The sequence below is a fragment of the Oxyura jamaicensis genome, chromosome 1 (genome assembly GCF_011077185.1).
Source record: "Oxyura jamaicensis isolate SHBP4307 breed ruddy duck chromosome 1, BPBGC_Ojam_1.0, whole genome shotgun sequence".
NCBI lineage: Eukaryota > Metazoa > Chordata > Aves > Anseriformes > Anatidae > Oxyura > Oxyura jamaicensis.
This window is the reverse complement of record NC_048893.1, coordinates 58,883,925-58,910,396: the sequence shown is the minus strand read 5'-3', so window position 1 is coordinate 58,910,396 and position 26,472 is coordinate 58,883,925. Positions and strand designations below refer to the sequence as shown.

General features: G+C 37.2%; 1 protein-coding gene across 3 annotated transcripts in view; it reads left to right on the top strand.

Annotated features, from left to right (window-relative positions):
- TRIM24 (tripartite motif containing 24) overlaps positions 1-26,472 on the top strand; it is a 58,245-nt gene that overhangs the window by 18,523 nt on the left and 13,250 nt on the right. For 2 of the 3 annotated variants that reach the window (XM_035342421.1, XM_035342414.1), the window contains exons 2-10: positions 5,235-5,353; positions 10,507-10,654; positions 13,011-13,143; positions 14,416-14,532; positions 16,262-16,376; positions 16,963-17,109; positions 19,833-19,950; positions 24,028-24,293; positions 24,910-25,074. In XM_035342421.1, the coding sequence (XP_035198312.1) occupies positions 5,235-5,353; positions 10,507-10,654; positions 13,011-13,143; positions 14,416-14,532; positions 16,262-16,376; positions 16,963-17,109; positions 19,833-19,950; positions 24,028-24,293; positions 24,910-25,074 (1,328 nt within the window). Of the gene's footprint in view, positions 1-5,234; positions 5,354-9,201; positions 9,339-10,506; positions 10,655-13,010; positions 13,144-14,415; positions 14,533-16,261; positions 16,377-16,962; positions 17,110-19,832; positions 19,951-24,027; positions 24,294-24,909; positions 25,075-26,472 lie in introns of those variants that run through there. The other variant, XM_035342432.1, reaches the window with a different exon arrangement.

Genomic DNA, 26,472 nt, shown 5'->3' with positions numbered 1-26,472 from the left:
CCCTAATCCAAATTTAATCAGGATAAATAGTTGAGTTGCACCGTCAAGGAGTGCACTTAACCTGAACAGCATTAGCCAAAAGGTCAAGTCGATTCCGATACTGTTTCTGATGCTGCTGCATTACAACTGCTCTGGCAATGTTTATTTAAATATACTGTTTTTTTCTTCTATGGAAATACGGGGTTTTGGCTGACTTGGTAATGTACCTGAAGAATATGTATTTAGTGTAGTAACTATCAGTTGCAGAAATAATTTTTGGATTAGTGAAAGTTTATGATATTATTCCATAGTGTGTGACTTAATAATATACTGTGATGCAGCTTTCCAGATTTTGCTCTCTTTTGCCTTTATTCCTTTTATGTGAAGGCTGGGGATAGCAAAATAATTTGGGGATTTCTTCTTTCCTTTAAAACAGTAAAGTAGTTCCCATTTTTATGGCACAGTATGCTTCTCCTATAGTTTCAACATAATTATTTTTCTTACCATTTTATATAAGGAAATCAACTGAATGGCTTTTAATATCCTACTACTCAGAATCTGAATCTACTTGAACAGAACATAGTATAATAGCTAGGGTTCCCAGCTCTGAAAGCACTGAAATAAATGGTGGCACAATTCAGGAAGCAAGTATCTTGAAACAAGAGGAAGGAAGTGTTGGCAATAAAATAAAGCATGATCAGAAATCTATTGCATGATTACTTGCAAACCATAGTGTTAGGAAAAAAAAAGAAAAAAAAAAGAAAAAGATTCACTGTAGCACTAGGAGAGTGTCTTGCAGAGGGATTTGGTGGAGGAAATGTTAATTATTACAGAGGTTAATTTAGGAGTGGCGTTCTGTGTGTGCTTAAGGAACAGTTTAAAATGTAATTAAATGCTTATGGGAAAATGGTGTACCAATGAATATTAATAGCAACTACATACATGGAATGTAGTAAGAAAACGCTGGGACTGTATAAACCTGTCTTTCTATTGCATTTCTTCCTGTGTGTTACTGTAACAGATAAAACACAAATGGGAGAATCTGTGGAAAATATTGTCCTTTAGGTTGTTCAAGAAAGTTAGAGTTAATTGCTTGCTACAACACCTGTTGGATTGTTAGCAAAAGGCTTGGATGTGCACTCCTATGTTTGCTTCAGCCATCTGGCTTAATACTGTGTGAGTTACAGCTTTATACAGCAAAAGAAGTGAAACTCTTCTATCAAGTGTCTTAGTAGGCTGGGAAGAACAATAATCGTTCATCCGTGTCCTGTTCTGTTACTGCTATCAGATTTAGAAGCGGATACCCATCCGTCCTGTGAGTTAAGCGTTCGTACATGAAAACTGGATGAGAAAAAAAGGGTTTCAAAGCATGCGTCCGATTCCTTCATCAGATCATCGCTGTACATGCAAAATATTTTATCATATAATAGAATCACAGAATGGATTGGGTTGGAAAGGACCTTTAAAGATCAACTTGTTCCAACCCGCGTGCCATGGGGTTGCCCAAACCTTCATCCAACTTGGTCATGAGCATTTCCAGGGATGGGGCACCCACAGCTTCTCTGGGCAACCTGTTCCAGTGCCTCACCACCCTATGAGTGAAGAATTTCTTCTTAATGTCTAAGCTATATCTACCCTTTCTTAGTTTAAAACACTTAGTTACCCCTTGCCCTATCATGATGCCTTTGTAAAAAGTTCTACATCCTTTTTTTGGGTCTCATGAGTAGAGGGAGAAAATCTCCTCCCTTTACCTGGTGGCCGTGCTTCTTTTGATGCAGCCCAGAATGCAGTTGGCTTTCTGTACTGCAAGCACATGTGGCTGTCTTGTGTCCAATTTTTAATCCACCAATGTTGCCAAGTCCTGCTCTGTAGGGCTGCTCTCAGTCCATTCATCCCCCAGTCTGTACTGATGTTTGTGATTGCCCTGACCCAGATGCAGGGCCTCGCGCTTGGCCTTGTTGAATTTCATGAGGTTCATGCAGGCCCAGCTCTCAGGCCTGTCCTGGGGAGTGGGGCTTGTGGGCAGTTCTTCTCTGTCACTCCTTCCACCACACACTTTCCCCTGCTTGAGTGTGGGATCCCTCTCACAGGTTGCAGTTTTCCATGATTTGCTCCTGTTCTTCCCGGAGGGTACAGTCCTTCAGGATTGGACTGCTCCATTGTGGGTCCACTTTGGGCTGCTGTTCTGGCCAGGGGCCTGCTCCAGTGTGCTGTAACTTCCCTCAGGGCATGTCCACCAGCTGCAGTGTGGGGTCCTCCATGAGCTGCAGGGTGGACCTCTCCTCCAGCGTGGTCCTCTCAGGGCTGCAGGGGAACAACCTGCTTCACCATGGTCTTCTCCACAGGCTACAGACAGATCTTTGCTCTGGTGCCTGGAGCACATCCTCCACCCCTTCCTTCCACTGACCTTGCACTGACCTTGGTGTTTGCAGGGTTGTTTCTCACGGCTTTTCTCCCTCCCCTTTCACAGCTGCTGTGCAGTGCTTTTATTTTTATTTTTTTTTTACCCTTTAAATATGTTACCACAAAGAAACTACCAGCTGATGGGCTAGACAGCATAAGGAACTCTAGAAAAGCTTTTCAAGAGGACTTTGACAGGTGTGGGCCACTTTCCTCATCTTTCTCACGTCTTAGTCTTGTATTTCTACACAATCTCTTGAATTTACAGTTGGCAATATCCAAGCAGTGTAAATGCAAATGAAACATTTGGTGTCCGTGCTAAAGTGCATAGCAGGTATCTTTGTGTGCCAGAAAAGGACCACTGTTGTTATTCATACTGTGCAGCAGAGTTAATTAGTTGCTCTGGTGTTGGTTCTAACTCAGGTAGTTAGCCCATTTTATAACCTGTCTCCTCTTCTCTGCTCCCCTGCTCTTACCTTTTCAATTCAAGCTGATCTGTTTTAAAGGTTCCATATTTAATCTTCAGCTGTAGTACTGGCCCTTTCCCATCCTTGAGCTGCTTTTCATGTTGCTTTAGCATAAGGAGTAGCTACTGTTTTCAGTGTAGCAAATCGGGAGGTTGAAGGTGAAGCTTGGGAGAACAGGAGAAATATACCCATGGCTAAATCAGTTTGCCAGTCTGATTCTCTCTTCTACCCTACTCCCAAACACATGCACAGAGCCTCAGTCACTTGCCAAGAGTCCTATGCTGTGTTGGGGTCAGGAATGAGCAAAGGGGGAACAGAGGGTGGTTTGTACTAGGCACTGTAACAATTTTTTATTTTTTTTTTAATCTTGTTCAGCAAGTATGTAGCTTGTTTATTGTATTACGAGATTTGTTCACTCTTGCCTATGGTGAATTGATGTGCTTAATAAAAGGAGAAATTCAACATTTAGAATTCTATTAACTACCTGGCCTACCATAGTTGGATTTCTTGATGATCCTTCATGATGATGGTATTGAAAAAGTTGCAAAAGTTTTAGCCCAAATATAGAATATGTATATCAAACTGCATTGATATGTGTTGAAACAGACTGGCAAAATGGCAATTATAATAAAAACAGCCTTAGCATTGTAGCCTTTCAGATGAAAATGAAATGCCTTGTACATAAGCAGAAAGCTGCTGGCTAAAGTTCAGGAATTAAGAGCTAATTAAGTAAAACTAGTGGACTTCTAGAGCACCCTTTTATAGTGAGTTGACCCGTTACATCTGACATGTTATTACAATAACACTGTTGAAAAAGTTACCTGAATCTTGTGTGAAACATGGGAATTAAATTCTTCTTCAGAAAGTGAAACATTTGTTTCTGCACTTCCGCATTTTACAGTAAAAGTGAAACAGAAACAAAATTAAGCCCAGTGCCAATTTAATTAAATGTGCAAGTGCTCAATTATAACTGGAGTTATTTTATTTTATTTTATTGATTAAACAGTGCTTCCAACCTTTGTTAAGGTCCCAAAATCATGATTCTCTTAAAATTACAACTGTAGATCTAGAATCTGTCTCAGTCTGGACTCGCATGACTGTTCTGCTATAGGCTTTCCATTATGATTCCCACATCCTAAGTCATAGGATCACAGAATATCCTGAGTTGGGAAGGGACCCACGAGGATCTTAGAGTCCAACATACGGTTCCATGCAGGACCACCCAGAAATCTGCCCTTATGTCTGAGAGTGTTGTCCAAATGGTTCTTGAACTCCATCAGTTCAAGAAGTTCACTCCAGTGCCCGACCACCTTCTGGGTGCAGACCCTTTCCCTAACCCCCAGCCTGACCCTCCCCTGTCCCAGCTCCATGCCGTTCCCTCGGGTCCTGTTGCTGTCCCCAGAGAGCAGAGCTCAGCGCCTGCCCCTCCACTCCCCTCCTGAGGAAGTTATTATTTCAGCCTAACTTAGTTTCCATTCCTTTCCTTTTGGTTGCAATGACAGTGATGAGAAGATAATTTTCTTAAAGCAAGATGTTAATGCCAGCATTTAAGAAATTTTCTTAGAAAATAAACATGTCCTGGTGCTAATAAGACATTCTGTTGTCTTGGCATCTAGGAAAGGTATCTTTTGTAAAAAAAAATATTTCTGCAAATTTTCTCATCATCAATGTAGTTTATTCACTGTTGGGCCTCAGGTTTTGAGCGTGACTGCGTGACTGCTCTTTTTTTTTTTTTCTCTTAAGGGAAAACTGTTAATTATTTAATCCTTTGAGTTACTGGTTTGTCAGCTCTTGGAGTGGTTCCTCAGTTTGTCGTGGAGAAGAGAGGAGGGAGAGGACCTTGCTCACTTACTCCTATGTCTCTATCTTACTTTTCCTTGCTTTTTATGAAGGTAGTCGTTATGTTAATACAGGTCTGCTTCTCCTCTGTATTATTTCCCTTAACTTCAAATTTATTGCATTTCAGTTTTTCTCATTACATAGCTGGAAGTCAGTCATGTCACATGCTGGTGTGTAAAACTGCTCGTTGTCACTAATGAATACTTCACATTAATGAATGTTTACTTTAATCCAGTCTATAACAACAAACTGTCAATGGGAATACATTCCCTTTAGAAGAAAATGAATTAAAATTTTCTAAAAGATTAAAGCAAACTGTATGTAGGAATGAAACACAGATGCTTGACCTTGGTTAAAAGACTGTATCATTAGGGAATAACAGGTAAAATGTTCCTTTTCAATGATGAATGAGAATTAGTTTCTTTTTACTCAGATGATAGAAAAGTATTAATACTGACTTTCAAGGGAGTTATCCTTACAAGCTGTCTTTGAAGTTGTTTGATAAATCTTAGGTTGTGCAAACATAATCAGATTATTTTTTTTCCCCAGTTGGTGTTATCCGGTGTCCAATTTGTGGTCAGGAATGTGCAGAGAGACACATCATAGATAACTTTTTTGTGAAGGATACCACAGAGGTTCCCAGTAGCACAGTAGAAAAATCAAATCAGGTAAGTGCATTAGCATGTAATCAAGTTAACACTTTTTGGATGTGTATGCATGTCCTTGGCTTCTTGCTGCATGGCCTTTTTGCTGTTCATATGCAGAAAAAGACTTGAAGTACTTAGTCATCACATGAAGCAGCTACTCTAGAAAATTAGTTAAAATAAAGTACGTGTTAAGAAGAAGGTTCTAATTCTAAACTACTTTTAACTTTTAGTATAAAATTGCATTGTGATAATGGAAGCTACGTGTAAGAAATAGGTATTAGAATGGGAATTTCTAGACTTTGAACAGGACACTTCCATCACTCTTTGATGCAGAGACCTGAAAGACAGTATGTCAAGAGATCCCCGTGTGAACTAGAATCCTCTAGTAAGATCAACTTTATTTTTCTTATCTCAACAAAACGCAGCGATAAGTAGTACGTCTCATTTTTAGCTAGTAAGAGAGAGCAAAGTATCTCTTTACTCATGAACTTTTTATTAAACTCCAAGATCTTCTTGCAGATGATTCAGGTTTTTTATATGATGCTGCATGCTTTGTAATAATGATGTAAAAGGTTACTACATCAAAGTGGTGTGCATTTTAAGCTAATCCCCTAGCACTTGCATTGTGGCCTTTAAAAACTTGTATTTAGAAAATGTATTTCATTATCCTTTCCAAGGGAAATGTATCATTGGCTCTTGATCTAGTTGTTTTGGGGATGGCTTCTTAGAGATCCTTTATTGTGTAGTCTGCTTGTTTCAAAGCTTAGCTGAAATTTGTGCTTACCTGTATGAATGTGTATGTACCTTAAGAACAGATGAAAATACCCAGTCAGGTTTGTGGTACTAGTTCACTGGTCATTAAAGGCATACATTTTATCATCTCCAAGAAAGAGGACTTATGTCTCCAAAAACCATTTAACCATCTTCAGTTTATAAGGCATTTTTCAACTCTGTTCAGTTTCAACTCTATTTCTGAGAAACTTAGCTGAAACTGAAATTTAATTGGGAATCTCTGGAAGTATGAACAGTGTGTCTATGTTCTCTTAACGGAGGATAGGTTTTTTTTTTGTTTTTTTTTTTCATTTTGGTTGCAGTGTGGAAAGAGCAGTGTTTTCAGAGATAGTTGTGAGATTCAAAGTCTTCTGATACTCTACCAGTAAGACTGAAGAAAATTAATAGCCCTTATTGCACTGAAAATTTGATTGTGTTAACTTCTTAGTGACTTCAGTTAGGAAGAAAAGCAAGATAAATAACTTTGTTATGCAGAGTTAGTCCTGATTATTATTATTTTTTTTAATCTGGGGCTTGCTCCATAACCTCTAGCTTAGTTACATAACAGGCTATGTAAGATACTTCTCTGGGGAGCAGTGAAAGAAGTAGAATTGTTCTACCTGGCAAAATAATGAATAGTGTTGTTCTCCTCACTTCCCCCCCATTAATTGAGACCTTTGTGTCTTGGATAAGGAATAGAAAGTTCAAGTAGGGTCCTTTATATTTTTGAAGTTGATCATAATCATGAAAAATTGGTATACTTCTGTGGGCCATAGAGTATCAAAACTTTTTTTGACGTAGTATCCTGCAAGCTTGGTACTGTCAGGATAATTCAGGAGCTTGTATGGTGCCAAATAGCCACCATGTGTTCTTCCAAAGAAGAACTGGTATGCTATATATCTTAAAGCTGTAGCTGTGGTGAAAACATCTTTGAAAGCCACTGGTCTAAGTGGATAATTGACTGAGGAAGAGTCACAACATGGCTTTGATGCACTTAAAAGAGAGACAGCTGTTAATGGGATTTTAGGGAATGTAGTATATGTTGCTTAGTGTTCATGCATTTGAGATGTCAGGATATGTATGTTTTTTATTTAGGGTTACATATGGGTGAGAAAGTCCCCAAAAGAAGGTGCTGTCTGTGCTGATTTTGTGTGTGGCAAGAAATAGCTACATCACTTTTGGCACCGATGTTTTTTGGGTCTAATAGAGGTTACTATTCCCTCTAATTTATACTGTAGTAATTCATACTTGGAATATTAGTTCACTGAATGTTCCTATGGTCTGCTTTCCTCAATTCTTTTGAAACTCAGAAACCTTTGGTTATTTAATTTCTTTGATATTCAAATTATAGCTAGTTAGATGAGTAGCAGCTAAGACGACAGCTCTGTTACCTCAACTCCTGCATGCCGATCTGTCTTTAAGTAAATAACAAGCTTTATAACAGAAAAAAAGTAGTGACCTACCTGCAACATGCTGAGTAATTTTAGCTTTCATTAACATTGAATGAAGGCTGAATGAACATTTCCCAGGGTTATAAATACTAAAATTAGTAACTGAATTAGACATAATTAGAAGGAAAACTCAATTAAAAATAAATCTGTCTAACCAGAATGAAGACTTACAGGTTAACTAGGGAGAGTTTTCTTTGAAATCACTAAAGGAGTGCTTGTGTGAGTCAAAAAAAAAAAAAAAAAAAAAAAAAGTGAAATAAGTTTTAGGTTTTGTAAGAGTATAGCAAATATACATATGTTTCTAATAACTAGGAGTTCTAGAAAAAGTCTCACCTGTATCTCAAAAGGGTTATTTTAAAGAAGAAGTGGGTAGAAGCAAATCCAGTTTTCTACCTAGAATGTATAACTATTCTGACAGCTTGAGTTCTGATGTCTGTGAAGAACTTTAGAAATCTGTCTCACTTTCACTTAGTGGATTTGACAAGTATAAAGTTGTAATATGTATATTTTTGGGCCACAAAAGGAGTTTCAGTTCATTTCACAGCATGTGATTATTGGTTATTGAATGTGTCTTCATCTGTTTCTAACTATAGCAGGTCAAACCAGTTGGAAAACACTTAATTCATATAGAAAAAAGAGCACAGACAAAGATCTTGGAATCTAGAAAGAATGATTAATTCCTGAAATACTTTGAGATCACATGGCCTGACATATCAAATTTATCTGCCTAAGTTTGCTAAAGGTGACCTGGAAAGGATGTCGTACATTTATTTTTTTGTTTTTTTTTTAATACTATTTGCTTTTTCACCATTTTGTTTTTGTTTTGCTTCTTTGACTTTAAAAATGCCTGATTTATTTTTTTTAATTGTTTATTTGCTAATTTTGTTTTCACAGTTTTTTTCTAGTGGAAAAAAAAGTCCAATTTCTTACTCTCTAAATTTGCAAAAACACCTCTGGGCAATCAAGGGGCGTAGCATGATAATACTTCTCTGGCAACAAGTTATTAAAAACTTCTTGTCTTGCAGTGGTTCTCTACCCAATAAATAGTGCTGATGTAACTGATCATTGGGCTACAATGATGTAATGAATCAGGTTTTACAGCACAGTCTTGCAAAAGGTTGCATTAGCACACTAGTGAAGACAAGTGAAAAAGAAGGGAGAGAATTTCATTCATGGGATTTGCTGTCAGGGAAAATATAATATTGAATTAATGCCTAAGTGATACATGCTTGTTCTAAATGTTTTTTTTTTTTTTTCTTAAGGATTCAGCACTGCTGCATGAATACTTTTTTTCCAAAATATTACTGAAATTACAACTTAACCAGGAAGTTGAAAATTTTACTTACTCTTTCATTCACTTCCTTTAACTGTTTTACTTCAATTTTTGTAACTTATTTTTATATATCCTGACTTCGATATTTTTCCCTACACCCCTAGTTTAGATAGGTCTAATTTTTTTTTATTTTCAAAGAGATGATGGGAAAAACCTTTTCTAAAAAAAGGTTTTAAAATATTTTTTTCAGGCCTCCTTTTTGTAAAGAAACAGAAAAAGGGGCACAAGCCCAATTTTTTTTCCCTTTGCAGGTCACCTTTAATGAAAATGAACTGCCTCAAACTCCAAGTGACAACAAGAGGGGTCTACAGCCCTTGCGTTGTAACTTCATTTCTCAGAAGATATTTGCTTTGAGAGGCAACATGATCCAGAAGAATAAGCACAGCGCTGGGGATCTGGAACTCATATGTTCAAATTCCAGTCCTGTCAGTAACTTGCTATGTGGCCTAAGGCAAGTCAGTTCACCTCTTTTGTGCTAATACTCCTTGTTTTCTTGAAGTTGCAAACTGGGACATAGTTCTAAGTATATGTTAGCTATCTGCATAGGATATAAATAGTTGCTTCTGCTTTAAGCTATATTTATCTTGGGGGGGTGCAGCAGGTGGACTGTTTTTTTTTTAATCCACCTGAAAACTAAACTAATATATAATTGTTGTCCCTATTACTCCTCTAGCATAATTCTGTTGGTGGGATCTGCAGGATGTAGTGATCTTCAGAGACCTTGACGCTTTTGTTTGCAGCAGCGCTGAACATTGATAGAAATGGATGGTAGTTGCCTACAATTATCTGCATAAGCATGTTCATTATTGTTACCACCAGAAAGCCCTTAAAGATATGACTACAGGCATATTGTAAAGGAGGGCGTAAAAATTAAATAATATTATGAACGTGTAAAGTGTTGTCCATCATTCATAATTTTTAACTTGTTCAAATGGTGGATCCGTAGGAAATCTTTCTTATGGATATATTGACTGTGCACAGAGACATTTTGGTCTACTATCGGGTGTTTTTTCCTTAATTACCTTTTCCTAGATCTATTGGGTTTAGTCCAGAGGCCACAGTTGAAAACTGTTACACATATTGTTTGAAAATCTATTAAAGGGTAGCTTTACTGATAAGCTTAACTGGAATGCTGTCTTTGAATGGTGATGCAGAGATTCTTGAGAAGAACCTTTCTGTTTAATACTGTATGTATTTCCTGAAACTCTAAGTAGATGAGCAGAAAGTAAAATTAAAGCTTCCGTGTGAACTGAGTCTTCTAAAATCAGAGCAGTGCTGATCATGTACTGTCTTTACAATATGCTCTTGTGAAATATTTTCTATATAGTAAACATCACACAACTTCTAAGTGTGCAGTGTCAGGCAGAAAGTAATGGTTGGATTTTTATCATGGCAAGTAAATGTTTTAGAGCAACACTGACAAAATGACCATTTTACTCGAGAAGTCACATTCAATTACATTTATTTAGCTATTTATAGTGTTCCTGTACCTTAGGCAGTTTTCTGTTCTCATTTCACTGTTTCAGGAGAACTATAAAAGTGCACTGAAGATATATGAACAATAGCTTGTATGTGTATTCCATGTATATTTTAATAGCTACCTTTTTTCTTCGTGTCAGGTCTGCACAAGCTGTGAAGATAATGCAGAAGCTAATGGTTTTTGCGTGGAATGTGTGGAATGGTTGTGCAAGACCTGCATCAGAGCTCACCAGAGGGTTAAATTCACAAAGGATCATACTGTAAGACAGAAAGAGGAAGTATCTCCAGGTAGCACACTTGATTTATAGTTTCCCAAAAGATGTGCGTCTGCATTAGAAAACTGAATTAAATCAACACATTTATTTTGAAAATGATAAATTTCAAAAATTCTATTCTTTAATCCTTGTAAATATAAAAGGACAGATGCTGTTTGATAGCTTTGCCTCCCAGTCACTTACTTCAATTCTGTCCTGAAGGCTGCAACTGTTTGAAATAATTCTGGTGTTTCTTTGACTGCTAAGTGAATCTCCGAAACAATCCAGCAAAAATAAGAGTTTTTTTAGTTATTATTTTTTAAAGAATTAGATGCATTAAGATGTAGGTGCTGAAAAGAGAGACTTTGTAATGGCTGGGAGTATGACACCAATTTTTCTGCCAGTTTTTTTCTATCAGATATGTTGCATAGTGGTGAGAAACCCTACAGATTAACATTCGGTTATGATTTTTATGTTGAAGTGTTTTAAACCCACAAAGGCACATAGGAATTTGATGTTTCATGAATGGTTGGAAATTGTCTAGACTTTACAGATCAGCTGCAGAAAATACTTATTTACATGTTTGTCTCCTAGATTTTCTAGAAGTCTAACAATAAGTTCATGTATACCACAGCAAAAGGAGCACTAATAAATTACATTTGTTTGGCACAGATAATAAAGACATTTTGTTAGCCATAAAGCGTGCCAGAATTTACATGTTAGCTAAGTATATTTTAAGTTTAAAATGTTTTGCTTTACAAATTAAAGTAGAAATATATTGCGACTTGAGGTTTTCCGAGTAGAATCTATGTTAATTCAGATTGAGGGGTTCTTAGGAGGAAGTCATCTAGTCCAACCTCCTGCCTAAAGCAGTCATCTGTGAGATCAGTTCAGGTTGCTCAAGATTTACCCATTTGGGCCTTGAAATCAACATGGATGGATGCAGCGTACAGCCTTTGAGAAATCTTCAGTGTTCTTATGGTAAATGTGCCTGATTCTTCTCATGTTAAAAAAAAGTCTGTACTTTTACTGAGAACCTCTTTTGTTTCAGTTTATGCCCATTTTGTCTTGTCTCTAAGTGACATTATAGAACTTCTTTAACTGTAACAAGATGCTGCCAAATGACCTACCAGTTCTAATAAGACCACTGGACGAGTATGATTTATCTTGTAAATATGTATCTTATATATTATGTATTATAAATAAATACATATATTTATTTTTGATTCCACAGCATCTAGTCCTGTGAATTTTATACATGATGTGGGTTATCATTTCAGTATTCTGTTTCTCCAAGGGTTGTTTCCAGTATGGTATAATACTTTAGAAATGGGTGTTATATTCTTTACCCCACTTTCAGATGTGGTTAATCAAAAATGAGTGTCAAATGTACACAGAGAGGGCAAAAGCAGTGTGTAACTTATTTTGAACATGATTTACTGAGGAAACACAGACAGGAATGCTTTCTGTGTATTCATTACTTCTCTGAGTCTGCTGGTCAGTTTCAAAGAATTTTGATGGAGTACAAATCTGAAAATAACTCCATGGGTTTTATTAATGAAAGTAAATGAATGGGTACAGAAGAGAGAACTTCTTGATCTGCAGCAAAGGAAGGGCTGTGGTGTGATGCCAGTTTTCACTACAAGCCATATAATCCTTATGAACTCAGTGTCTGACCCAACTCATAAGAGGTCAGGCTTTTTTGGTTACATTGCATGAAGAACAATTTTTTTCTACCATACGGTGATGTTTCCCTATGCTCTTTGTATTTGCTTTGAGAACTGAGATTTCTGAACCATTTAGAATTGTCTCCTGAAGGGACATTAGTAACTTCTGGTTATTATGTATTTTTGTTGTTGTTGTTGTTGTTCTTTTGAATGCCTGTATCTTTGATATCCTCAAACTCCCTTTCACCCATTTTGCTGAAAAAGAGACAGCAACAAATTAGGTCAGCCATCTCTTTGTTCCTTTTCAAGGTAACGCAGCGTGCTCTAGGTGATTCTGCTTGGCAGGGGGGTTGGACTAGATGATTTTCAGAGGTCCCTTCCAACATCAGCCGTTCTGTGATCCTGTGAAGGGATCTTGCTAGTTGAGGGATGTCTCTTGCAATTTCAATGGCACTGACTATTCCTGTTGTAAATAGTTCTTTTGTGAGGGCATAGTAAGTTGTTGTAAAACAGGGTCTAAACGTTTGCCATGATAAAGGGTGTTAGCTCCATGCCTGATCAAGAGTAAGATGGTATAGTTTGAACTTAGAGCTGTTGTATTCTTGATTAGGTGGCCTGATACATGCTATTAACATATATTTGAGGAGTATGGTACGGAAAAACGTGAGAATGGAAATCTTTAACAATTTCAAGAGTTAACTGATATCTTCCTTTATTCAACAGAGGCAGTTGGTGTGACTAGTCAACGACCTGTGTTTTGCCCTTATCACAAAAAGGAGCAGCTGAAATTATATTGTGAAACCTGTGACAAGTTGACCTGCCGAGACTGTCAGTTATTAGAACACAAAGAGCACAGGTATCAAAACAAAGTGTATGCTTTATGCAGATTGCTTGTATGAAGATAACTTGAAGTTGATTGTAGCTCTAGCCATATACAGTACAAGTGTGTGAAAAAAGAGCAAAATTATGCAGTCAGAAGGGAAATAAACAGAGATTGTCTCGAAAAGAATGAGCCTGACAAATGTGTGATAGTTTATAGTTCAGACTAAAAACTGGAAGAATAAGGGTTGTGACTTAAGAACAAGACACTTCTTTACTGTTGATTTATTTGGATAGAATTTGTTGCTATGCAGCTCTTCAGAGAGTTCTTCAGAAAGCACAGGGGCTGTTTTATATATAACCATAGTGCTTATGTGTAATTTCTCCATTTGTCCTTCAACAAGATGGTTATATAACAGAACATTACCCAACAAGTTCAGAAGGGAGCAAATGGGCATTATTTCTGTGAAGAGCCCTTTAAAGGGAAAAGTAAACTTGAAGTTTGGCTCTCCTGTACTTTGAGAACACTGTTTATAACACTTAAATCTTTGGGTTGCCGTTCTTTCGTCATTTCCTAATGACTATTGAAGATGAAAAGCAGGATTATATATCTTCTAACTACAGAACAATTATTTTCTGGCTAATGCATACAGTAATAGCTTGGGACAGATGTACTCATAAGTTAAACATTAATATGCTCACCATTCCTGATGCAACCACCCAATGAACTTGCTTGCCTGGCCAGGTGGACATCAGTAGGTAGAGGCACGTTGGCCTCTGTTGCTTCTTGGAACAGCCTAAATGTTGATCTTGCTGAGTTGCAGTCTTCCTTATAAATTGTCCTTCTCTTAGGATTTATACCCCTTTCAGAATATGCCACCTCTTTTTTTCCGCAAATTGTTGATGATTTCAGTTCCTTGATTTAGTGTTGCTGACTTCTACTGACTCAGCACTCTCTCCTTTGCTCTGTTTCTACATTCTTATCTTGTACGAAATAATAGCTTACATGCTCTTTCATTTAGAATAGTATCTACAGCACATCATTAATTTTTCTTTTGGTAAAATTGGGACAAGGTCACACAGTATGCCTTCATATTTATGAAAATCATAATTCTCAAAATGTAAAATTAAAATTAAAGGAAATACACTATAAATAAAAAAGGCTTGCTGTTGCTGGCATGGAGTTTCAGGATGACAGATGTTGGACTTGACAACATCTTTCTTCATGTAACAAAGTTTTTTTGCTGCTCTGCTACTTAGCATATGACACCTTTTGCATGCATAAATACTCACTAGTTGTTTATTGTAGGTACCAGTTTATAGAAGAAGCTTTTCAAAATCAGAAAGTGATCATTGAGACGCTCATCACCAAATTGATGGAGAAGACTAAATATATAAAGTATACAGGGAAGCAGATTCAAAACAGGTATGTATTGGATTTTGAGGTTAAAGCTGACAGAGGGCAAGTTTACTATACACTCTAATTTATTGAAATGTTTAGATTAATAGACTTTGCACCTCATTCCTCTTAGGCTTTCAGAAAGAGAAATTCTAAAGTTTTCTAGAACTTCTAAAATTTTTAGTTTGCCATAAAGACTGTTGCCTATTTGATGTGCTTGGTTGTGTTAGGTAAGTCTTGTGCTCAGCCTGTGGACTTAATGGGCAGCAATAGTTTGTGTACAACAAAACAAGTTATACAATAAAGAGTAAGTGTTGTGGTTTAACCTGGCAGGCAGTTAAGCACCATGCAGCTGTTCGCTCACCCCCACAGTGGGATGGGGGAGAGATTCAGGAGGAAAAAAAATGAAAGTTCTTGGGTTAAGATAAAGACAGTTTAATAGAACAGAAAAGGAAGAGAAATGATGATGATGGTGATAACAGGATGTACAAAGCAAGCAATGCACAATGTAATTATTAACCACCTGCTGACTGATGCCCAACACTGAGTAGTGGTGCCCTACAACCCTGGTCAGCCACCCCATATTAATCCTTTAGCATGGCAACACATAGCATGGGACATCCGTCCAACCAGGCTGGGCCAGCTGTCCTGGCTCTGTCCCCTCCCAGCTTCTGCTGCACCCCCAGCCTCCTCGCTGGTGGGGCAGCATGAGGAGCTGACGAGTCCTTGACTCAGTGTAAGCACTGCTCTGCAATAACTAAAACACCAGTGTGTTGTCAGTATTATTCTCATACTAAATCCAAAACATAACACCATGCCAGCTACTAGAATGAAAATTAACTTTATCCCAGTCTTATGTTCTTCCCCACCATCAGCACACTTATATTTTCAGTGTAGATCCCTCTTAGAAAGTGAAAGGTTATGATTCACGTTTTCATAATACTTGTGACGCATATTTGAAGATTTCTGTAATACTTTCATGCTTGGGGCTTTATTCACTCTATACTACAAACCTAGGGAAGAGTAAATATGTAAAATGCATGTATAAGTAGACCTTTGTAACTGTTCCTTCAGCAGACTTCAAAGGCAGTACCCAGGAAGATTCAAGGCAATACAGGATGCTCAGTGAAACTTGAAGTTTTCCTTCTTTGCCTAACTTTGAAGATGGTGGAGATGGAAAAGTGTAAAAAAAAAAAAAAAAAAAAAAGGCAGGCATTTTTATCTTCTTTTGATGCATCTTAAGTGGTTATTGCCCACTATCTTTTAGCAGTAGCAGTTTTCACAATGTAAGATTATGCTTCCCTGTTACCAGTTTGAACATTATTGCTGAAATAACTAAATTTAAAAGATGAGTTTATTGTTGTTTTGTTTATGGAGTATCATTCTACCTTAGGTGGAAACTACTTCAACAATTTAGATTGTCTCCCGCATTTCTGGAATGGTCCAGGGCAATCAAGAATTTCAATTGCAATGACCTTTTAATTTTTTTCAGTGATATATGTCATTAATTTTACAGACAAAAGTCATTAGAATTTGCCACTAGTGAATTAATTTTGTCATAGGTCACTGATACTTGCACTTTCTATTTCTTCCAGTAATTTTCCTGGCTAAAAATATCTGATAGTATATATGTTTATTGATGCATATGATCAAGAAATATTGTAGTCTCAGAAACAGTGGACAGATTTTTAATACTGTGTTTGGAGGGTGGGTTTATGAGCTAAAGAACATAATTTTCTATACTCTTTGCTTGCAGAATTCTTGAGGTGAATCAGAATCAAAAGCAGGTGGAACAGGATATTAAAGTTGCCATATTTACACTGATGGTAGAAATAAACAAAAAGGGAAAAGCTCTGCTGCATCAGTTGGAGGTAATTTTATTTCTATCATGAGAAACAAAAAATGACAATTTTCATTTTTTTCAGATTAAGATTAAAGTTGATTTCTAGTACTAGACACCCGTACCTGTCCTGTTACTCTTCCAAAGCAGAGAGATGTATCACACAAGCCATATTTGTTTACTTATCCATGTTGCTTTTTTTGTGAGTTGGGTCTGTCTCCGAACCCTGTTTCTTCCTCCAGTCTTTTGCAGATCATAACGTGTCAAATCCTGTGTCAGAACTAAATTCAGCAATCTAATAGCAAATTGAGAGAGAGTGTCTAAAATTGATACCTAGAAAATTATTACCTCCAAGTGTGCTTAAAAAAACATGTGTGTATAACGAGGCACATATATATACAAAAACATGTGAAGAGAAAATGGAAATATGCACACAAAACCATGGTATCTTAAATGTGCACCGACTCACTTGTTTGATAGCTGCAGTCAAGGGGCAGGAGGTGCTTTTTAGAAGAGCTAGGTGAAACCAGTTGATCATTAGGAATAACAAACATGAAAGCTAATGCATTCTAACTGTAAGTTGAACCCTTGGACTGGAAATGCTTTTCTATTTGCAGACTCTGGCAAAAGAGCATCGGATGAAACTTCTGCAGCAACAACAGGAAGTGGCAGGTCTCTCTAAACAGCTGGAACATGTCATGAATTTTTCCAAATGGGCAGTTTCCAGTGGGAGCAGCACAGCACTACTGTACAGTAAACGCTTGGTAAGGTTAGGAATACGGATCTTTGTTTACTTAGATATTATAGTTAGGGCAGATGCTTGCACACATTTGTCTGTAACACCAAGGAATTAGACTTTTTAATGGCTTCATACTACTTAGAATGTTTGTATGTAACTTTTTCAATTTTTTATCTCAAAAATGTAGATGTAGAATGTTTCTAACAATTTAGCTTCACTGATCATGATTCTATCCTGTTGTACTACTACATGATCACTGTAGATCCACAAAAATGGTGGTAACTCCTTTACTCTGAAGTAAAAAGCTTGTAGCCGTGAAACATGGCAAAATCATTGCATGTCCTACGTTATTATTTTAGGTTCTTTTCAGTGCTTTTTACAGCTTCTAGGTTCAGAGAAATAAGGTATTTATATATCCTGGAGTCTCATATATCCAGCATTTAATTTTAAAAAAAAAAAAAAGTATTGCCTTGTTCTGTTAGACTCATCTTCCACTAAGTCTTCAAAAAATAATTTGCTAAGATGATAAAAATGAAACTGAGGCTTTTGCTTGTTCATGCAAACAGTTATGAAATTGAATATTTCAATGCTATAATGATGCTTAGGATCTGAGTGCACATGGTCTCACTAGGCTGACTGCTCATGATGAACAGAACCACCACCACCCAAAAAAACAACAACAACAACAAAAAACACCAACAAAAATAAAATTAAAAATACTGACATTTATCCAGAGGCTAGTAGATTGTACTTGCCAGATGAAGGGAATCTGTGGTGATGTTGAGGAGAGATGCTAGATCCTCTTTTTCCAGTTCCTATAATTGGAACACGAGTTCTCTTTTTCTTTCCCTATTTTCTCATTGCTTAGTTGAGAATCTGCAAGCTTTTTGGTGTATTTTTTTTAGACCCATTAAAACACTGCAGGGAAGTAGTCCTATAGTCTCTGTAGGAGATAGTTCTATATTTGTTTTTTCAACTTCAAGTGGTTAAATTCACTAGGCCTGTCTTATACTGCCTTAGCAAGTATTTTTTAATTAATAGGGTAAAAAGGGCATCAAACTGAATCATGTTGTTGATAATTGCCTAGTGTTGCCACAATGCCTTCTGCTATATGAGTAAGAACACATGGTATGTTGCAGGATGTTAATCTTATAAACATTATACATCCTAAAAAAAAGACTATCTTAACCTTTAAAGCCTCAGAAATAATTGAGAGAATTTATAAAAGAACAGATAAAACTCAGGCTCCAGATTTTTTGCTGAAGATAGGGTTATTTTGTAATTGAGTAGCTAGCTTGTCCATGGATGTCTCGAAGACCTGTTCCTGAACAGTGACACACAGAGGAGCACATGAAGCTTCTGCTCAAGGATATCCAACCACTTAAAACTAGGAGGGAGGAATACTTAGCAGACTTAAATTCAGCATTCCAGTTTGGAGGTAATGCCTGTACTCCAAGAAAATAGCTTACTAAACAGTGTAGAAGACATCAATTTCCTAGCCTAGTCTTCCAGCATGAACAAAACATTTTCTAGCTACTGCCATTACTCACAGGAGGAAAAAGTCTAATCATGAGTTTATATACAATATATATGTGCGCACAACAGGAGGAATATATGAAACAAGCGGTGACAAAAGTCATTTGCAACTTGTATTGGTGATAGCAGAAAAGAGTAGGAATTCTACAGTGCAGAATAATTGACTCTGGCTGTGTACACAGAAATACTAGGAAGTCTATATTCAAAATAGTAGGGCACTTTAAATTTTCCATGGTCATTTAAAACAAATCTTCATAACACGTAAGTCTTGCTAAATGGTTTTGTATGTGGTCAAAAATTGACCTGTTGAAATGAAAGAAAAAAGGAGGAGTAAAGTGGGAAGTCTTATAAAATTCCTACATAAAAGATAATTGGTATTATTTTAGGCAGATATGACCAAATATGACCTTCATCTTTTCTAGGGAATTATTTGAGTAAAATCTGAGAGGAAAATGAAATTTTAAGGAAATAAGCATAGAACTTGATAAGATTTTTCCTGTATCTGCTCTAACACAGACACTGATTTACAGACACTGTAAATCAGTGTCTGTGTTAGCTAATTCTAGTGAAATAATTGCAAGAAAATGTTTTATTTTTAGGAACTGGATAAAGACTCAGGATTTGGTAGAGCTTTCTGCTTGTGTAACCTAATCATAGTCCAGTCCTTCGGAACTACCTTTGGAACCAAGGAGTTCTAAGAATGGGAAAGTATCTGAGAATTTTCAAATAAATTTATGAAAGAAAGTATCATAATGCTCTACAGGACAAAGTTTACAAAAATCTATTCTTTGTTTCTCCGAAGAGATGTTAAATATACTACAGAGGAAAACTCCCTATGATGATACTTGTTGCTAAAAGGATGGGATACTGTTCTTTGAAAAATGAATGGGTTAATGTAGGTTTAGTAATGGTTCTGTGAATCCCTTCCTTGTAAGTAGATTGAATGTGATGGCTGAGTTTGTGGAAGGATATGCATCTCTATAAGGGAAAAGAATTTTCTTTATGTTGTAGTTGATTGCTTTTTAGAGCTACTTTAGAAAGCAGAGAGATGTTGAAAATATTCCTTTTATTTGTTGTTTGGACAAGCTTTTTTATCTCTTACACACCAGATCTCTAGGGGCTTGTTCAAGGCTTTTTGTTTGTTCTTTTTAATAATTCATATTCATCGCTTTAACTCCCATAAGAAAAACTCTTGTTTTGTTCTTGTTCTAGATTACATATCGACTACGCTATCTTCTCCGAGCAAGGTGTGACGCTTCACCAGTGACTAACAATACCATCCAGTTTCACTGTGATCCTAGCTTCTGGGCTCAAAATATTTTTAATCTAGGTATGGTAAAGTTTTATTAGCTCTTTGGCACCTTGCTCCTGTTTTGAAAGCAGCTTTTTTTTGTTAAGGTGAATAGCCTCTGCGCTATTTATTTTTTAACTTTTTTCAGATTAATCTGCTTACTTGTAGAGGCATTTAAAGTGTGTTGTGTGGAAAAAGTACTATTGATGAATACTTGTGATGAAGTATTAACAAACTTCCCTTGCTTGAATGCTGTGTGTGATGGTGGGAAAGTAGCAGCTTTCAGTTTCCTGGGCAGTACATGTGACTTCTAGGTTCTGAAACAAGGAACACAATACATAACCCTACTTTATAACCTAAAGTCAGTCTCATTCTGCATCTTCCAGCCCTTTCTTATAGTTTAATCCCATCTTCTCAAGCTGAAACCCACAGCAGCAATGTAACACGTTTAAGAACCCCTGTTTGCTTCCTTGTCATGCTGAACAATAAGCCTTGGAGAAGTAAGATGAAGAGAAGGGAAGAATGCCAAAGAAAAATAAAAGAACAGGAAAGAGAGCATTGCATTTGGGCAGTTTTCTTGTGTTTAAGATCATCTTTCCTGAAGTTGGGAGTGGACTGCAGGGGAAAGCGTGTTTTTAACGGAATTGCAATGTAACAGTTCATCATCAGTATTTTGATACCTTCTGGGAAGTTTTTGCTCTAGTCTCCAAACCAGTGTTTGTATTTTTCTTTTATGGCTCTAAGCTACCAGATGTGACACTATTGAACCCCAGAACCTGGAAGCTTTGCAGGTATTCTGTTTGTGTGACTGCCTGAAAGCCTCTGAGTTTAGTGGAGATAAGCATGCTAGGAAGTCATTAGCTTTGGAGCAGGAATTGAAACTCAGAGGTCTTTTTAGGATTTTGTGACTGCTGTTGTACTTCCTTTCTCTCTCTACTGCTGGCTTGATGGGCAGTCTTTATTTTTCTGTTGTATATAGAATGCTTTAGCAGATACCGGTGGGACCTTTTCTGCCTTTTGTCATAAATTACAGTCAGCTCTACAGATGTACAGAGAGGTGCAAATGTATGTTTCTCTACAAAGGCAGAGAAACAGTGTTATGGCAGCACTTTAAGGCAAACATGTTTTGTTTCTCCACATACTAGGATGCTGGATGGTAGCAAGGAAACTTCCAAGTTTTCTTCATAAATAAGTTTACTTGGAAACAAAATCAAAAGTGAATCTGCTTCTGGAAATGAAGTGTCAAGCCATATGGTGATGCCTGTGTGAGCTGCTGCTAAATTGAGAAGATGCTTGTTGAGGGGGGACTTCCTTGTGTGCATTTTTTTTTTTTGCTGTTGTTTCTTTGGTTTTGCTTTTTCTGTGCTTTTCTCATCAAATGAGTCTTTTTGACCAGCTGAAGTCTGTTCCCTTAATTTCTGGAAAGTGTTATATTATAAATGGCTCTCATATGGATCAACATAGGAGTTTTTATGTACTTAAGTGATAAAATCAGATCATGTTATATCTATCTGGTTTTGGAAATTGCAGCATTTGGGCTGTTAAGTTTATGATCAGAAGGGTTCAATTTCAATAAATAACATAGATTTAAGAACCACTGACGGAAAAAAAATATGTAACAGTCTAAGTAAGTATTGTGGTTTAACCCTGGTACGCAGCTAAGCAATACCTAGCTGCTCACTCTATCTAATGGGATGGGGGAGAGAACTGGAATCACTAATGTGATAGGTGAGAGAACTGGAAAGGTAAAAAGTGCAAGAACTCATGGGCTGAGATAAGGACAGTTTACTAGATGAAACAAAAGCCGCGTGCACAAGCAAAGCGAACCAAGGAGTTCAGTTGCTGCTTTCCGTCAGCAGGCAGGAGTTCAGGAAAGCAGGCCTCAGCACGCGGAATGGTTTCTTGGGAAGCCAAATGCCATCATTCTGAATGTCCCCCCCTTCCTCCTTTTTTACCCCAGCTTTGTTGCTGAGCATGATGTGACATGGTGTGGGACATCCCTCTGGCCAGCCTGGGCCAGCTGTCCTGGCTCTGTCCCCTCCCAGCTCTTGGTGCATCCCCAGCCTCCTCGCTGGTGGAGCAGCATGAGGAGCTGATGAGTCCTTGGCTCTGTGAGAACTGTTTTGCAACAACTGAAACATAGGTGTTATCACCACTATGAGAACTGTTTTGCAACAACTGAAACATAGGTGTTATCACCACTATTTTCATCAAAAATCCAAAATACAGGCTTCTATGAAGAAAACTACTGTCCTGGTTTTGTCTGGGATAGAGTCAAAGAAACAAATTGCTCTGGGAAAGACTTGTGTTTTAGTCAGGCTGCATGTTACTGGCAGGGTGATAGCATCTGTACACTAATGGGATAGCTTGCTTATGGATTTTGGAGTGTATTTAAGAAAATACAGTATTTAAACTGTTTTAGTTCCAAAATTGTACATGACCTCTAGTTTTCTAGAATAATGGAAGGGAATCATTCTCCTACGGTAACTTTGGGTTAAGTAGCTTTACGCAACAGATGTTAATTACCTCTTCAAAAGCCTTTCCAGAATTAGACTTGGAGAGAATGGAATAACAATGTGCTACGGGTTTGGTGATGGTTGACAGTTGATACCATTCTTTGTCAAGGTAATCCCTTTTCTAGAGAAAGAAAGTAAAGTTTATCTATTTTCCTTCATGCAAGGAAATATATGGGAAACAGTTTTATTCATCAGCATTTTTCTCTGCTTGTTTTATGGGAAATTGCCTAGACTTGTTAGAGGCTTAGTAAGAGTGATTAGGCAATAACAGGTTGGTAGGGTAGGGTTTTTCATTTTGTTTAACTTATCTAATATATTTGTTAATGACTGACATGGTAGCAGCATAATTAAAATGTATCCAACACCCAAATTACTAGGTGTCGATATGAAAATAGTACGACTGTTAGCATCTGTCCTGCTCTGTGCTACAGTATGTTGGCTGACCTAGACTCCTTCTGTGTCTATGCACAGCTCTTTCCCTTATGTGTCTAGATAGGGAACTAAAAGGATACTTCTTGCATGGCTTCTCAGCTCTTGGGATGAAAAAGAGGAATTAAAATGCACATTGCATTTCCTCCTCCTTTGGATAATTTACTCAAAAAGGAGTCAGGTCAGCCTGCACAGGATCCACAGAGTCTTACAGATAAGGGGAGAGACGTGGTAGTGTGATGTCAAATTCTGTCGTGACAGCGTTTCTCAGACTGTCGTGTGGTGTGCCCACCCCAGGTGAACTACCCTAGGAAGCGGTATTGAATCTCTGAGAGATAAGGGAACTTGTTTATGCCCCTCTTGTATTGAAAAGCTGTTGTGTGCAGCCCTTCACAGATAATTGGAATTTTTTAACTTTCAGTCTTGGACCATAACTTTCCCTACCTTGCTCTGTTTTAAACAAATTATCTTTCTTTTTCTTTTCTTTTAAAAACAGCATATTAGTCCCTTGAGTCTAAATCAACATCTGTTCTAGTTGGAATTCATCTTTCTTGGATATGGTAGCCAGAGTTTTACATAAGAGCTTCATATATTTGGATTGTGTATTTCTTCACATAAAATCTCTCACCTAGCATTAGTGTCTTAAAGTTACCTGTCTAGTCAAGTTTTCCTATAAATCAACAGAGAGAGGAAACATTTCCTGGAGTTGCCCATCACATCCTGGAACTGGGATTGAGTATCAGGAACTGAATACCATTTGAATATTCCATGATGCTGACTCTGAGGCAAAACAAATAAATCACAAGCTTTTAAGTATGATAACACAGATTATTTTTTGATGAGATGATCGGATCAGGATGTTCTTTCCTCTCCCAGAGAAACCGTTCCCTTGTTCTTCTGGAGATGCCAGACTACTTTTCTAGGGGAATTGACATCATAGAGAAGGCTGCAGTACGTGGCAGTTTGCTAGTATCTCATTTTTCTGCATTATGAAATACATCCATGTTATTGCCTGGAAACAACATAAATGGAGTCCTTTATCTAATGTTTACCCATCCTTTGTGTTACAATAATGAGTGATGACGTTATGGTATAAAAAGAAATATTTATGAAAAATGGTATTTCTAACTGCAATATTTTAGTATTCTTTTTATTTTATTTTTTAAACCAGGTTCTCTGGTAATTGAAGATAAAGAAACACCACCACATATGCCCAAGAGCCCTGTGATGGAAACAAATTTGCAGCCAGCAGGCAACTTACCTTCAAACCAGCTGTCTAAGTTCCCAACGCAAATAAACTTGGCTCAGCTTCGACTCCAGCACATGCAGCAACAGGTTATGGCTCAGAGGCAGCAAGCTCAGCGCAGAGCAGGTCCAGTAGGTTTACCAAATCCAAGAATGCCTGGAGCTATGCAGCAGCCTCCTGCTTCTCATCAGGTAAAATGTGACTATTTCTAGAGAAGATTATTTTTTTCCGTGTTGCTAAAGAAGGAGAATGTAAAGAAAGAAATTAGGTGTAGATAGAGAATTTCAGATAGCTTCATCTTTAGCTGATGGTTATGTGAATTGGCTAGGGAACATGTTCTTTACTGAGCATTGAATGGCCATTTAAAACTTGTCTGGTAGAATGTGTGGTAATGCTCAGACTATTACTGTTGAGAAAGTAGTATCATATGGTATCCAACCATATATAGTACTGAGCTCCAACCATATATAGCACTGAGCTATGTATTCTATGTTTTGTCAAATTATTATGAAGTGAATGTGTCATTCACACGCACAGTTTGCATGGAACTGTGGTTCTCCCATATGACTTTCAAAATCGGAATGTTCTTACTAGCTCTTGTGATATATCTGCATTTATTATGTCAGAATGATTCAAAACTATATACTAGGTTTTGTTTTTGATTTTCCATGTGTTGTGTGATCATTCAGATAAATGGGATGATACTCTGTTTGCATTTAATGTAAGTGCTTCAAGAGTGAAGAGCATTAACAATTTCTGGAACACTGAATTGATATCACCTAACTTACAGATTTTTTATTCATGCAGGCACCTCCGCGCTTGATTCATTTTCAGAATCATAGCCCTAAATCCAATGGTTCAGCTCCTCCTGCACAACAGATGAGATTTCCCCCAAATCAGAACCTACCAAGGCAAGCAATAAAGCTCAACCCATTGCAGATGGCATTCTTGGCACAGCAAGCTATAAAACAGGTAGAGTTTCTTTCACGTGCTGTGTAAAAATAAAACATGAAATCATCTTACTTTTGTATTATGTTTCAAGAGTGCTTTACAGTTGGAACAGAGACTGCTTTCTTCTCTGTGACAAGATACCCACGGTTTTCTTAATGAGAACTGTCAAGTTTCTTTCATTCTGACAGTTCTAAACTGTTACGGAAGTGAACCATTATGTGTGATACATAAGTGTTTCATTCTGCCTGCTATTACTGTGATCTCTGGCCATTTATGCAAAACTTAATGAGGACATGGCATATATATGGCAATCAATAAATAAGCAGAATAGTAAATCCCAATATTTAGCTTAATGTGAACAAGTTCACTAGAAACCAGGTAAAAGCTTGACTAAAAAGCCATAGCTGCAGCCATTCTCCAGACTGTACTAAATCTGAACTCTTACAATTGAGGAATAGAAAGGAGTGGGTGTGGGACCTCTGCTGAGTAAGAGTGATTGATACCTAGCTGATCAGCAGTTGAACTGGGGCAGGAGCAAATACTTCAGAAGTTTTCTGCCTGTTCAGCAAGCCAAATCTTCATTAAAAAACCTATTAACACATGTTGTAAGGTATTTTGAAGGAAAGAGAGGATCATGGTGCCAGAGGCAAGCAGGAAAGAATCTGGTTTGTGACCTCAGAAGTAGAGTAATACCATTCATAATTGCAATGCTTATGATGTCAGATAACTAATTTGAACTGAATTGAAGAAAACTGCACAATATCTAAGAGAACCTGTAGTAACAAACTAAATCAGTTCTATTGTGAGCATCTGAAAAGAAGATTGGCCTGTCTGCAAGCCTTTCTTTCAAGTATTTTCGTTATCTAGTAATGTCTTTCTTGAACTAGGAACCAGTGAATAGAATGACTGACTAGGAAGAAGTTGAGCAGAATCAAATACTGCCTTGCAGTTGCCATGAAATTCCATTAAAGGCATTGAAAACTGCATATGTCTACACGAGAATGGAATTTAGTCCGTACACTTTATATCATGTTGTTAAATGGATAGATGGAGATACATACAGCATTTCAATTTCTTAATCATTTTAAGTTGTTAGGGAAGCACAGCGTCAAACACTTAATGGTGTCCAAGTGACAATATAGCTATTTACTTAATAAAAGTACTGGAGCAGTTGTGCATTCAGCCTATTATCTGTAATGCTTTTATTTCACTAAAACTGTTACATTCCTCCCACAATACTGTCAATGCAGCATGAAATATTAATAGATACTTAAATTCAAAGCTGTATCTCAGTGTTAAGAATTCACATTATTTCTTCTATTCATAGTTTTCAACTACTTGACATCTTTCCTTATCTTGCAAGATTGGTCGCTGAAATTAGATAACTTCAGAGTAAATCAGGATGTTAAATTTGAATTC